At 32.8% G+C, this 16136-nt stretch overlaps 1 protein-coding gene across 3 annotated transcripts in view; it reads left to right on the top strand.

Annotated features, from left to right (window-relative positions):
• The window catches only part of LOC132700345 (cyclic AMP response element-binding protein A), a 44706-nt gene that overhangs the window by 8395 nt on the left and 20175 nt on the right, over positions 1-16136 (top strand). The window contains exon 1 of one of the 3 annotated variants that reach the window (XM_060667584.1): positions 13427-13537. The exons of 1 other annotated variant lie outside the window; for it this stretch is intronic. In XM_060667584.1, the coding sequence (XP_060523567.1) occupies positions 13442-13537 (96 nt within the window). In that variant the 5' untranslated portion in view covers positions 13427-13441. Of the gene's footprint in view, positions 1-13426; positions 13538-13566; positions 13685-16136 lie in introns of those variants that run through there. One more of the 3 variants, XM_060667587.1, reaches the window with a different exon arrangement.

Below are 16136 nucleotides of genomic sequence, written 5' to 3' on the forward strand. Positions count from 1 at the left end.
GATCAGCGAACTTAACGCGTAATATTCAAGTCTGTACGACGCTTTAGGCTTAAACATAAAAAAAAGGTGAGAATCCAATTTCTACAGTACCTCGTGTAATTTGTATACAATTGGTCCAATAATACGATATCTGTTTTTATTTTGCAATGGCGATATAATTAAAAAATAATCTCTTACGATAAGACACGTGTCGTAACATTGGGCTGACGAATCGAGTTTGCTTCGTTATTTTTTTCATCGGTTTAATCTCGACTTTGTGTAGCTAATAGCTGGTTAAACCAATGTACTTGATCCTGATGAAACCCCAGCTAAGCGAGTTATTAAAACCATGTGCACTTAGACTTTAACCGCGAGAATTTAGAATTTAGAAATAAAATTTCGGTCCCTTTTTGGTCACAAGGAAACCCACATAATAAAACGACTGGAGTGCATAATAACAGTAATTGATGTGTTTTATCCCGCATGTACAAGATCTCTGTTAATTTGTCAATTGAACACATTTCGCGTCCACTTAGTCTGTGGTCCTTCGTTTCATATTACATATATATTCAATTCTTGACTTTGATTGATTGGCTTTATTTTATGTAATTTAAATAATACAAAAGGATTTACGTTGAAAGCGAATGATTTTTATAGAAAATCAACACCGAAACCGGCTAAACAAAAATCACGGAATGTTTTAATAGATACAAAAGCAGGGCATTTCAGGGTGTTCCTTAAGGGTGAGAATCTCTAGGCGGCTTTATGAAGAATATATAAGATAATAACATTAGCTGCTGTTTTCTACTTCTTCTGAGTCTACTTCATGGTAATGTATGATAATCCAACAAGTTTTTGTTGGGTGCTACATCGGAAACAATCCTAATAAAAAAAAGTACTTATAGTATGGATCACACCAGCGGAAAATTAAAGTGGTTGTCAATTTCAACAAAGTTTTATTTGGACTAAACGTATTGAGAATAGCAAAATATACCTTACCTTTTTTGATGCATAGCTCTATAATCCAAACCATAATTTTTTTGTTGTTGTTTATAATTTAATTTTTTTACCAATTTCTAATTTTAAGTAGTCTTTTAATATTACGAAATATCTTTATTTAAATGTTATACTCACTTCTGGCTTATAGTTTACTAATTAATAATTAAAATGAATAAAAAAAAGTAATGCAATGATTAAAGGTACCGTAAGTAAAATTGGCGTGCCTAGAGTAACACTGTTTCCCCAGCTTTTGCTACTATTAATGGTTTATTTATTAATCAAAGTTGCAGGCGTAAACGAAACAGTAGCTTAAATTATGAAAAATTATACCGACTGTCAACGAGATTATTGGCCATTTTATTTTGTCAAAAGATACATTTCGAGTGATGAATTCAGGACGACCCCCCTCCCGTTACCTCTTATAAAAATAAGAACTTAATATCTTTGTGCATCAAAAACTTTTATCTTATAATTGAAAATATATACGAACTAAATTTTAATGCCTAATGATTTTTTAAAACCACCTGTTGTTTAAAAGAATACTTATTTTGACCACCTATTGCTCTTTTTTGAAAAGGAATTTGTAAAACTTCAAACAACAAACAATCATGGCTGATTTCAAAGTGCTCACATGTGAAGTTGACTTTTATCGCTACTTCAAAAGTTGTTTATGATTGAAAACTCTTTCTTTCTCTGCATTAGTACCGGGTAGGCATAGTGTAAACTCAACTATCAAAGATATGTTTTTAAACTCCAGTTGCTTTTCTGTACAATTATTTAAAACTTGAACCCATCGGACACGAACATTGATAGCAACTTTTCTTTGGTTACAAAGTCTTTTATTAAAAATATTTCATCAAATATTCACTTCCGATGAGACCGGAAGTGATATTCGATTTATTTTTCACGAAAATCAGTTTTGGCATATGTAGTCCAAATTACAAAAATATATATTGATGTAAAGAACTGAACTTGACCCATAATTCCATAAAGGTTTTAAAAAGTGTCGATACATTTTTTATTTCTTTGTTTCTACCGATATCAAATGTCATTCAATGTTGTCGCAAAATACCAAAATATAGTTTTGTTTGTTTTGGGCGAGACAAATGTCAAATTCCGTTGAAAATAAAACAATACCGGCCAAACTGATTATTGTTAATGACCAAATTTTCGATGCTTTATATTTCTAGCATTTAGTCGCAGTCCCTTCCCTATCTGTATACAGACTTGATCAGCTTTTTCGTGACAAAATTTAAGAGTTGTGGGAAAACCTTTTTTAAGTAATTTACTGGTGCGAAGTTAGATGTTTTAAAGAATCAGAAAAATCATCGGCATACAGTGAAAACAATATATTGCTCTGCGTAATGTTACAAACATAAAACTGAATCGTATAAAGACACTTTCTGATATCTTCAGTACCAAATAAATATTGTAACGACAATTAGGTAGACGTTGTGCTATAGCAGCATATATAATATGTTTTAAATGTAAGAGGTACTTGTTATGTCAAAAACGATGTAACTTTCACGACAATAACACCCTCATGTAGCGTAATATTATTATATTATCGAAGCGATCGATAGGAAAACTGTCCGCGGAATGTTTGAAGTAAAAAGAAGAGCAAAACTTTTTTACACAAATGGATATATAGAAAGCGATCAAACAAACCAAATTTAACTCAAGCTGGAATTATGCAAGCGAGCGCGATCAGATAATGATTTCTAATAATTTTATACTTATTCGGAACCACGGGTCTCCGGGAAATTCCCAATAGCGTTTTAAAGTAATGTTTATCTTCGTATTTATACTTCTCATTATTATTCTAACATACCAAGTCGCTCGAAAAAAAAAAATTATGCAGAAATGGAAAATTTACGTCGTTTGGAGTTATTTGTGAAACACGGGTATGCCTATTTGGAATAATTTAGGTAGCTACTTGTTTTCGTTTAAATTTACCATTTCACTAGCCGTTTCTAACAATTAAGAAAGTCTTGAAATTGGTCATATAGCACGAATACATGAACAGCAAATTATTTTCTCGAAATTTACGGCGTGTGTGAATTGTCGAAGATAAGATAAGACAGATTGTATCAAATTCAATCGTTGCAGGGCGTTCTATTTTCTTGCCTCCTATTAACATGCTGCTGTAGACACGAAGATGTTTCAAACACAGGGAAAGAATTCTTACACGAAGACTAAAAGGTCACTTTCTTAAGAAATTCCTATTCGAATTTTGCATAGTTTAAGCAGAGGTTATGTGTTTTCTTTATATTTTGATTGCCCATATAAAATTGTGTTATGATGCTACTGATCCAGATATTGCAACGAAAATTTATCCACGGACAAAGGAAATGATGTACTACTCAATCCGTTTGACAGATGCGCATCAGCTTATACAGGGTGTCCCAAATCTCAAGATGTTGTAATGGAGTTTGTAATTTATCTTATATTTAAATTTTACTTACTTTTTGAAATATTCGAGCTTTAAGATAACACCCCTATAAATTCTTGTTGAACTTAAAGCTGCCCACATTAGGGCAGTTGTTGGCAATATTAGATATTTTTTAAGTAGCAAAGAGATAACAATACTCCAGATATACTAATAAAACCTATTACTTACAATACAGGGTGTGTGGAAATTTTGAAAAAAATTCACTCTAGTCTTTTAAAAAATTTAAAAAATACCTAATATTGCCATCAAGTGACCTAATGTCGCCCACATTAGGTCGATAAATTCAACAAGAATTTATCGACGAAAATGTTATCTGAAACCTCGAATTTCTCAACAAATAAGTAAATTTTAAATATAACATCAAAGAAACAAACTTTCCTTATTTTTTGTCCTAGAATTGATATCTGAATAAAAATATAGTGTGTTCCATTTGAAAATCTTGAAATTTTGTTAATTGAATGTGCCAAAACGGCACCACCTTGCATAAGCTGATCTGTCAAACTGATTGAGAAGATGTTGCACTATCTTCTTAGTCTGTGGTTAAATTTTCGTTTGCAATACTTCGATCAGCAGCGGCACAGCATAATTTTATATGGGGCAATCAAAATATGAAAAAAAAACAGAAAGTTGATGTCGGGGGGACACTTTTGGGACACCCTATATCAACAAAATTATAATATTTTAAATCTTCAGGAGAGTGCAAGAACCTTTTGTAAGAAACTTTTTTTTGTATCTCCTATGGGTTTCCAGATCGTATAGTTAATTGTTTTATTTGGCACACAGTGCACTTTGCATTTTAAAAAATCCAAATATCAAAAACAGACAAAAGAAGAGAACACTAAAAACTACTGATTTTTTTAAAGTGACAAATTAGGATAGATATAGATATATCTTAATTTATCAATGTTTTGACTGCCATGTTGATCTCTCATCCGAGACTTCCTCAAGTCTGTTACTTTATCACTGTTAATGTTTCTTTTCCTAGAAAATGCAGAAAAAGCATCAGCGATATTATTAGACCCAAATATAGCAAATTTTTACAGGTTCTGAAAATACTGTTTGTCAATTAATACCAATATATAGTTCTAAATTTAATCGGTTTTAGTGAGGATTTGCGGAATATTCCGTACCCGTTTAATGCCGTTGATGGAGATTGTTCGAGAGTGTCCGCTCATAAAGTTCACAGCAGAATTGTATATATTTCATCTGCACATGCCTTATAGTAATAACAGAAGCCTATAGGTCAATTCAAACGTTAATATAAACGCATGTTCAAGGCTTTCGATGTCGCCAGTAGCAGTGAGTCTGGTCGCGTTACGTAATCTCGGCACGACAAGTTTTCAGGGTGTCTGTCATTTCCGCAGTTTTCTTTCCTTATCTCGACGAACTTTTACTAAATCGTTTTGGCACGAATGTTTTGATAATTATGATCGATACTGGTTTTTCGTTTTGATGTTCTACATTACAGCAGGATTAAATCTGACGCACTTGCAAATTTGTCAATTTTCAGAACCTGTGATATGCAATAATTTCTGAACAATTTCAAAAGTTTGTTTGGTTGCTTTTCCTTTGTATATATATATTGTAATTATCAAAACAAGTCGGCGAAGAAACAAGTTTTCTACATAATCTAGACCGGCCAACAAGGGCAGAAAGGCAACAGGCAATAAAAACATATTTGCTTAGTTCATGTCAAGTATCCTTATACGAACAACTGAAAAACTTATAAATTTCCCGCCTTTTTGGGAAACCGCGTATTCGCGAATACTGTGGACTAGAAAAAATGAAAAATCGCAATGTTGACAAAATGCATCGGAAATTAATCTTGTAATTTAGCTTTTGTGTTCCGAGTCGCCTTATATAATCGATGTAAGTGAGTACTAACTAAACGTATATGCTTTCCTTATGATGGTGAATCTAAGTAGATTATAAACTAATAATTAATTTTGATTCTAGTATAGGTTGGGTATACCAAATACGTTTTCAAAAAGAATACTCTATGAATGTTCTTGCTAAGGGACTTTTTTATCATGCAACCAAGCAAAAAAAAAACAATATTTTAAATATTAGCGACCAATATTCACTATATATGTTTATCGAAACTTGTCAGATTTGCTCCATCTAGATCGAAAGCTTAAAGTAGGGACAGAAATTTTCACACGCGACCTTATGGATGTATTTCCATTGTATCCCCCCCCCCATATCTAAGCATGTTTATTCTATTGACGAAAACATAAATTCCGATTCGCAAAAGCGACATACTCAAGAAAACTTAATATTAAGCATTATATTTTTATTTTTTACATACTAATTTATTAATAAAAAAAGACAGCGACAAAGAAATTAAAATATTGTGAGCATACTACTTACAGTCAAATATTATTTTGATAAAAAGTAAAAAAAAATTATCCAACATTGAACCAATAAATTTTGTCTATGTTTTGGGTCACACAAACGTTAACTAGCTATAGATATAATTATCCGTCAGCAGCAGTGGATAAACCGGTAAATTTTGGAAAACGCCAAACTGAGCTACCCAAGTCAAAGATCGAATTCGCAGCCCATCTTTTGGAAATTCCGATACCGTGCGAACAAAAAATCAGTACGCGACCAGCGTGTCAAGCATTGACGAAACGATGGTCCGACATTAAAAAGGCCATAACCATACGGTTAACAGTAACTTAGTGTAAACGACCTGAGTGTTATTTCAGTGCCTTTCACGAGACGCGGATGAGCTAACCACGCGGGCAAGCGGCCATTCTAATGCCGATTATTCTACGGACAAGCGTATGCGCGATTTTTTACTGTCATGACCATCCTTGTATATTTCCTTGCTGCTGTTTTCCGTTTCCGTTTTGAAAAATATTTGAACTGTAAAAGAAAATATGTACTTGTTCGTTCCCAACTCGGAACCTGACTCGGTAGAAAGAAAATTCGTGCCTACCTTTTCTTAAACTGTATACATTCATATGGGAAACTTTAAAGCGTTTGTCGAACAATATCATCTTTAGGCAATAGTATTTTTGAAAATATCGAGAAGTGTTTTCATAAACTTCTCTGTATAGTATTTATTGATAATTTACGTCTAGCGATAACCCTTTAAGATAGGGTGGCCAAAGAAATTCCCGTATAGTATCAATTTAGGGAATCGAACCATTTTTAATATAGAATGCACTGACGATAAATATCAAATATCAAAGTACATTTAACAAGGTGGCGCAAAAGATACGCAAGTTTTACAAATAACCATTACATATTTTTATATTCAAGATGTTGTTTCAATTATATTGTTACAATTACATCTAAATTAAGCAACAGAATGTGAAAAAGAGATCGGTTAGCAATGTGCGACCACGACGAAGAGCCACACTTGGCTGATATTAAAATCCAACATTGAAAAGTGCAAGGTTATTGCTTCATTTAGATGTAATTCAAACAAAATTATCTTGAAAATAAAAAATGTTATGCTTATTTGAAAAACATGCTCTTGTTCTGCGCGCCACCTTGTATAAGGCAGCCCTAGTACTTTTCATTAATAAAATTTCCATTTTTACACGTTTTCTAAATTACACCAATATCAATCTAGTAATCTGTTAAATATATATGTCTTATTCGTCATTTTCTTTCGATAAAACCCAGCCACTTCCTAGCCACTAATTTTAACGAAGAAGAAGAAGTTTCTTCTTTAAATTTCAAATTTGAAACGATTTTTTTGCGACTGTATTGAAAAGTGTGCGAAAACAGAATTGATTTGTAATTATTATGTATTGTTAAATTTTTACACACTTCAGAGATGACAGATTAAAAATATTCAAAATCGAATTTTTATTTTTATTTTTTGGAGTCATAGAAAAATTATCGTGTGCAACAAGGTTTCTTTGCACACGATTGTGCTTGTTTCAACCATATACTATTACAATCCGAGCTCATGCACTAAAGTTTTTGCACAACTTACTTATTCTTCTATTAACCAAAGTTAGAGTCATTATTCATTTTGTTTCTGTTGGCTTATTGCGGCATGAATACGAACCCTCGTGATGAACCGAGAACCATTATGACCAAGAAAAAAGCTACTTAAAGCTTGTTCCCGCCTTACAAGCACTTGTAATTTTACAATTGGTTTGGTTGGTATTTACATTTTACATATCATACGTACAGACAAGGAATTTAAGTCACAACGAAACGGAAAAGACCTCCACAACGTAATTTAAATAGTTGCAGACGCAAGTTTTTATTTGTTATTAATACATGAACGGAATTTCAATATATTCCCGACGCGGTAGCGTATTAGCGTCAGACGGTGGTGGTTTAGATCGTTGACCAACGGCTCGACATTTCTAAATATGGTTAGTTTCTTTCGATTCATTCATCCAACTAGAAAAACTTACATAATTAGTAGGCTTTAAATTGTTTTATATGGATTGCGACTATCGCGGCATAGTATCCGATAGAAATCGAAATTATGGAAAAAATTTTGGCCGAGTACATTAAATTGAAATAAAACACATTAAAATATTTTTAATCTTCATAATCTGGAACTCTTTCACAAAATTTCTTAAGTACAGCAAGTTCGGTGTCATCAATCACACGCAGATTATTGGCTTTCAATTGCTTAATTTTTTATCGGTGACACGCGCCTTTACTAAGCTTCAAAGAAAATAATTTAATTGCGTCAAAAAGAAATAACGAATTAACACGTTAATAAACCCATTTAGTGAAATTTGCGAAATTAAATAATTTTGAACGATTCTGACCTCAAAACGACGAAAAACTATCACATCGCAACATAAAGAAAATGCTGTAGCCGGGTTTAGTTCACCCCCTCTAAAAAACATCCCTTATATTGATGAATGGTAACTTTGCTATATCATAATGTATGATATGCTGATCGTCATATTATATATAGGGTATAATGTCCTGTGGAGGGTAACAAAGATAGTCATGGAACCACACTGTTTCCTAACCTTTTCTAACAATTTTTTTAAATTACGATATTAGATATTTCAACCTTGCGGTAATAAATAAACATGAAAACGTAAGTTTCATTTGAAACTGATAAAAATGTAATGCGAGAAACCAGAACGTTTCTGAAGTGTTAATTTTTTATTTTGTGATGGTTCAAAGTGTCTCTGTTACGCGACAATCGTTTGAACAATTTATAGAAAGCGTTTAAAAACACGATTCATTTGGAAGCATGTTCTTGTGGTTCATTAATTTTATGCTTCATTGAAATTTATAGTGGGACAAATAATGATTAATTTCTCCATATTTTAAGTATACAGGAAGCGCATAAAAATGTCCCCCACCTTTACCCCCAGCTAACTTCAGAACGAAACAAAATATGACGACGTTCTTTATACTCGAGTCAGATATTTGGGAACGGTATTTTGACGTTTGTCAGTTGTGATGGTCACGTGATACGTCATTCGGTGAATGTATCGTGCTGTTTCGAAAAAATGTACCCAAAAGCTAACGGTCGTAGAAAAAATTATAGTATGTCACACGTTGATAAATCTTTTCCATTTCTTCACATTCGTGCTGGAATAGCATTTATAAAACTATAAACATAAGTGGCGAAAAAGCAGCATCTATTCAATGCCATTTTAAATTTGAATCACTGTTACTTAATTGATGTGTTTTGTGGAAGATATTATGCAACAAGTTTTAAACGTGTTGTACACTACGGTTTTTACGATTACGAATTACGATTCAGTAAGTGATGAATGCAGAACCGTTAGAACAGCATTAAAATGTGTTTTAAAGTGTACGCACAATATCTAACCCGTGCCTAAAGTACGGGAAACGTCGTAGTGACTCGGAACAGTGTCTAACAAAGCTTTTTAAGTAGTAAAGTAGGGAGTAAAAAATATGCTATTATATTTTCATCAGAAATAAACATTAACAACATTAACTAATAATAACCAAAACCACAAATTAAAGATTTAAATAAAAACAATAATAAATTAAACTACATATATAGGGCAATGTTATCAATACCCGCACAATGAAGATATATTAGATAATTTTAGAGTTAGAGTTTTGGTTAGTTTGGCAGTGTGGTTAAATGCCAGTCACAGTGACGTTCTCCATGGGACATTATATCAAATATACTAAATAATTAGAAATGTAAACAAATCTGACATCCGGATGTGTATCAAAAAGACGATCTCTGATCCTGTCTCCTGTAAACATTTAGGTCTTTTGGCGTTTACCTTTTTTGCGTCAAGCTGCCATCGGAATAGCAAAAAATTCAAATAAATGCATGCTCGGTGTTCGTGCTGTTATCAATTCCCGGTAAAACACGTAGTGGGGGAATTGTTTTACGATAGGTATGCCGCCATAAGGTATTTTTATTTAAAATAACTTTGGCTATATAGCGACGATAAAACTGGTTAATTTTTCTCTTTAAATTTTCGAATCAAGATCTCTGTTTCTATTTAAAAATAAAAACCATTGATATCGCTGATAAAAAAAAGTACAGATAAAACCGTGTACCTATTATGAATCACTAGTCGATTAAAAGTAAAGATAAAATAGGAATGAAGTGACGTTATTTCTTGTTCTCTATCGAAACTAGTTCCTGTCTCCGATAAATAACGTATACGTTACGTTATCGATAGCCGACATACTTAATTACTTATGCATATACTGAATTTTGTTGCACTCTAAATGTTCACTATTTGTTTCTCTTTGTCCGAAGTGGGGCGTTAAAAGTGATCGATCACTATCGAAATTTTTGAATTGGATTTTCGGAAACTAACATTATTACGTAACTGTAATTTCTTATGTTATCCTGCGGGGTTACGATAACGATGTTTTGTGAGTGGTTTGTTTGCTCACGCATGTCGCAATTGGGTGGAACGGTAAAATGCCACTTGACACACTTGTTTTGCGGTATGCGGTCCATTTTGCAAATGTGGACGATTTAACTTTCGGCGACAAATTCACCTTAAAAACTCGTAACTTCGGTCAATATTTTTGTACAAGAAATCTTTATTGTGTCGATGGTCCATTGTCTCCCTTTAAAAATGTATAATTTAAGATTACCATGTAATACGTTTTTTCCAGGTAAAGGTTTTTAATTGTCGTTTATTCAAGTGTCTTATTGTTTTTTATGTTGGCAAATAACAGCAGCAGTTTTTTTATTATGCGGTTGATATAAATAACTGATACAAATAATTAAATTTAGAAAAATATCTAACTTGTGTTAGTGTTTTTTTTGAAGTGTAATTGAAATTTTATGATTTGCCAATTAGCAACTAATTAAAATTTACCTCGAAATTTTATAATGACCTTTTCTTCGAGTTATCAATATGTTGCTTTATAATTATATAAGACGTATGAAATAGAAAAAAGTATAAATATCAAAATTTCGCGTTTTTTTAAAGAAATATTACATTTTTTGCCGAGCGGATTAGTTAGTTTAGTATAATCAAAATTTTACATTTACTTTTTTAATATTAAACTTTCGGAATATAAAATTGTAATAATCCAGGCTTTTAGACATATTTAATATCGAGCAAATTATGACATCTGCTATATAGAAAAATAAAAAGTAACACAAAGTAATTTTCACGAAACGAATAAACTCAGTTAATTGTTCCAAAATATGATACTGTCTAACAAATATTGACACTATTTAGTCGGTGTCTAAAATGGAGGATTTTTGGATTTTGTATATGCACCTACTTTATTTATTCGTTATCACATAAGTCAAACAAACAATTTTTTTAAAACTTTATTAGGCGAGGTGCAAAGCAACGTGTGTAAAGCCTGTATTAAGCAAAAATATCAATTTTGGGTTTAGATGGCTCGAACACAGCACATTTAGTTTTAATTTTTTAAATCCTAGAAAAGTTCCGGCCTATTGTGTCAACTTTTTGTTCTCTGTATCCGAAACACAACCATCAAGAGAAATAAACATTTTTTGGCGAAACGTCATCCCTTATGTAAGGCGATGGTGGAAAAAGTAGGTAAGGAATTATCTACTTGATCATTATTATCGTTGCTAGCTCGGTAAATTTAAGAAATTCAGCAATTGGAACATTTAATCTAGCCCTTAATTGCTAAATCTTTTCTTGAAATTTTTTAAAGAGAATGGAAATGAAATGATGGTTTTAAAGGATATGTCAGTTACGACTTTTCCAAGCCTTCAAATTAAAATTTTTTGTACAAATATGAATAGCACAGGACCTTTTTTAAGATATGCCAAAGTATGTTACACCTAGAGTTGTGGAATTGACCGGTCAATTTTTTTTGTGTCAATTGACCGAAATAATTTTAAAGATACCATTAAATTTATATTTATTTATTGATATTTATTTATATTGTGCATCGGATCACTGTCACGTCGTTCTGGAAACCAAATAGAGTTGATATTCTAATTGGGGTTCTGACTAGTCATTTAAGAAGTGGTCAATTGACCGGTGCATTGACCACGGCCAATTGACCAGTCCCAGCGCTAGTTGCAGTTGTCGTCCATTTTCATCTCTATTTGTGTATTCACTTACCATAGACGATTGATATTAATTACCACGTAATTTAAAAAAAAACTATAAAATCACGCTCCAGCTTTGTAACAGAAAATATTTACGAATGTCTCCAATGTTTATTTCAATGGTGATGTGCAATTTTGTCTTCAGCCTGCCTACATATGCATAATTTTAAACTATTTCGATACTTGGTCGTATTTATAGGTATAGTGGCCTCGAAGAGGTCTTCGAGGCCATTATACTTCAGGCAGCTTCACGACACGTACACAATATTTATCCTTTTATTCGTTTGTTATGGAACCTTAAGCAAAATTTTCTAACCTTAGCAAACAATCCTAACCTTTCTGCCGGTTAAAGGCTAAATTTTAAATAGGCATGTTGAAGGAGGGCTGAGGGTTTCTGGGTCTTTAGGTACTTCTCATCGGGCAATATGTGGGGCAACAGAAGGGCCGGCGGGCAGGATAGCAATAACAGCCAGACTATACAATATATGGTAGGTATATCGATAATGCTCTGCTTTGTTTTGACTTTTGTCGTTAGTTTGAATACTTCGGAGGTTATATTAATAATAACCAATACTTGGTCAAATGAGCAGGTTATTGATGTAATTAATCTCCAGAATATGAAAGCTAAAATTAATGTAGAAATGTTAGACAAGTTTTTTTCATCAAGACTTATTCCTAAAAATATTCTAGCTAAAGTTACATGCTTCTTAAAGTAAGGTCGAATTCACAACCTTGTTTTATTTTTTTTATTTTCTTTTCAAAACTGTATTTAGCCCCTGCAACCCGTACGTATGTAGCATCTAGAAATGGTACTGGTCAATTAACCCTCAATTGACCATGTCTTAATTGTATTCTCTACCATTATTTAATAATAATATATATTTTATAATAAATTATTATGGATTCGTAATGTCGAAATACCCATAACCCTCTTCGAGGAATACCCGAATACGATACTTACCCATTCGGGGAATCCCCAATTTAACGTGTCAGTTGCATAACCATAGTAGCATGTCCACGAAACAATATTATTGGCATTGGTAGGAAACATATTGCTAAAATGTATAGCGTCGAGCTATATGTTGTATTAAATGATTCATTAAAAATATGACCCGTTTGGAAACACCTTAAGAAACGACTATAAAATGGACCCTTTGTGACGTGCTAATAAGATACTTTAGTTTGCTTTTGTACTACGTCCAAAAGCGAAATAAAAAAAAAACTTTTTACGATTAAGATATCGCGGAGAGAATTTATTCCGATGAATGTGTTTAAAACCAGGGTTTAAACCTCTTTTGATAGTTCCGTATGTTCATATATACTTAATTACGTTTTAAGGAATATTTCCCGCTTATGACTATAAATAAGACGTCAAACGTCTTTGTTGGTACCGGTCAATTGTAAAATGTCAGCCATAAAACCGACTGTTTTAATCATTTCCTCATTGCTAAAAGTTTAATAGGCACGCGGTCTCAGTTATAGCAAAGTTTACGGGTTACGGTTACTCATCTCTGATGCGAAATGGCCTTACCGGGAGGCAAACTGCCGATGCCGTTCCTTCCCGCCCCACATCCTATGAAAGTCGTCGCGAATCGAGCAGCCTTGTAAAGGTAGGAAAGGAAATTGTGTATGAAACTGCATACCGCAATAGGTTGTATATAGTGTTTTCGCGCCGCTTTTGTTCTACGAGAACAATAGGCTAACCAATCTGCTATTGTGAATTGCAAAAAGTGAAATTTCGATACGGCGTTCTACAAGTAAGTGTTATATATTCTATGTCAGGGTACGATATGTCGTTAGCACAATCGGCAAACTTGCAAAACACTTTTTCACCGCACTACTAGAGTTATTGTCTGGAAATTCCGCCTATTAGATCTAATACGTTTGATTGTCTATTCCATTAAAACATCAGCCTATGATGTCCTTCTCGATGTATACGAAAGCTCATTTGGTCAATTAATTTTCTCTTGTCAATGGGAATTAACCGAATCAATAATTCATATTAATCAATAATCAAGTATTAATTTCTAACCAAAATTATATCTGGTTTTTCTTCGTCTGATAACGCCATCTGCTTTAAGACGTGCGTGGACTGATTAGTCGAGATGCCTGATTAGTAGAGATTTCATTGTCACTTAATGTTTAAAAAATAGAAATTTTTAATAAATTCAAGGCGAACCAACCGATTATTGTTTAGAAAATAGTAACGGTGTCAAGAATAATACCAAAATCCCCTATGTTTAGATTTAAAAATTCAAAATGTGTCATTAGAAGAAATTGATGATGGTTTCCGAATCACAAACCGCCGCCGCATAGCAAATTTGAAAGCGTCATCATGCAGCTGTTAGCCTACAATTAAAAAAATGGTTTGCTTAAAAGATGGTTGCATCAACGGTGGTCAAACAGAATTTGTTCATTCTGTATCCTTTACTAATAGTGACAGGTGATACTATAAATCAGAATATGATTTGTACAATGGTATGAATTGTTTTACTAGACTTAGCCTGTCAATAAAGTGCTGTTGTTAAAAAGAAAAAAAAAACTATTGGAATTTTTGGTGAAGATAATATTAGAATGGATAAAAGTAACAAATTTAAAATTTTCTACGCAGAAAGAATCACTCTTCAAATATGATGTGAATACTGTCTCCGCTTTTCTCACCCTCTAAAACGCTAGCACCTTGATTTTGAATTGCAAGTCTATCTGTTATAAAATAATTGAAAATTAAAGTTTATTTTCAGTCCCGATACTTTCTAAAAATCAAAATGTCATTTGCATGTGGCCTACTATATTGCTACTAGTACCAATAGTGCCGATAAGAAAAATTAAAGGTGATGATGGTCGAATAAAAGCAATACGCTGTAAGGAATTCTTGACTTCAACAAAAGATGAAGCTTAAAAAGTTCCACGAGAATGTATTTGTAGATGTTTTTGCAATTTTAAAATACACAAAATCGTAAAAGATAACTGCAATTTTTTAAACGGAATATTATCAGTGATGCGGAACTTTACACTAATTTGAGCTACCCTGTCCAAGATCCCGATGGTGATAATGGAATTTGAACCATATGTTTTTTATAAATAAAATAATATTTTTACCACAATACTATTAGGTAAGTTATGTTACGCATTAGTCACGCAGAAAAAGTTTAGCACCGAGCCCACAAGGCGAGTGAGGTAATTTTCCTAGTTACTTCTATGTAATAACTCACGTGCCCCATACAACGTTTTATCCAATTACGTTTATATAATACGGTATTAATAATAAATAATAATATCCAAAAAGTTTCATAAACGCCATTTTAGCCACGACTTTAAATTGGCACGAGCGGAGCGAGTGTTTGAATAAACGAATTTCTGAAGAAGTTTATTAACGTGTTCAGGACTTGGATTGAAAATATTCATTATCATCGCTGTGACAATAATTTGTAGATTTTATATTTTGTAGAGTTGGCACCGCGGCTTACGCTATAAAATAACTAGCAAGCCACAACCCTTTAATGCTGTTTTGGTACACAACAATGATTGTATCGCCCATGCCAAAGTCCAAATAAAGCCGCGAGTTTGCAATATAAAAAGTTTTTGTGGTCCAGAGAAAAAAATTACCGTCCACTTACATTATAATAACGTGTTTAGGATAAGGAATAGAAAAAATAATTAAAATTTGAAATTTGTAATGACCTAACTAACCATAACGTTCAATAACTCACCAAATGGAGATTTTGCGATATTCATTTCAAACATGTTTTTGTATTGGTATTTATACATGATGTTAAATTCTAAACTATATGCTTAATGTCTAGAAAAAAGGAACTTAGGAGGCAAATTTAAAAAAAATATGTGAGAAGGTCCATTCAACGCGAGATTTAAAAACTCGTTTTTAACCAATGACCTTTCTGCATTCAACAATCAACAGATGGCCAATAGGTTTGGATGCGGCATTTTTATGGCATTGTTAAGTGTATGGAAATAGCTGTTTATAATGAAAATGGCACAAAGTGCAGGTTAGCATATAGAGGCAAACGGCATGGAAAATTACTACCTTCTCTGCCAAAATATCAATGCCGCGGAGCATCAATTTTTACCGTAGTAAATTGTATAAACTATATTATCTAATAGCTATATGGAACTATCCAAAGCGGTCCCTGTTTCAGAGCAAGTGCTGTTCTGGGATTATTTTTGACGCCCATTTTTAATTATCCTGTTTAT

The sequence above is a fragment of the Cylas formicarius genome, unplaced genomic scaffold (assembly GCF_029955315.1).
Source record: "Cylas formicarius isolate icCylForm1 unplaced genomic scaffold, icCylForm1.1 PGA_scaffold_4__25_contigs__length_36172078, whole genome shotgun sequence".
Taxonomy (NCBI): Eukaryota; Metazoa; Arthropoda; class Insecta; order Coleoptera; family Brentidae; genus Cylas; species Cylas formicarius.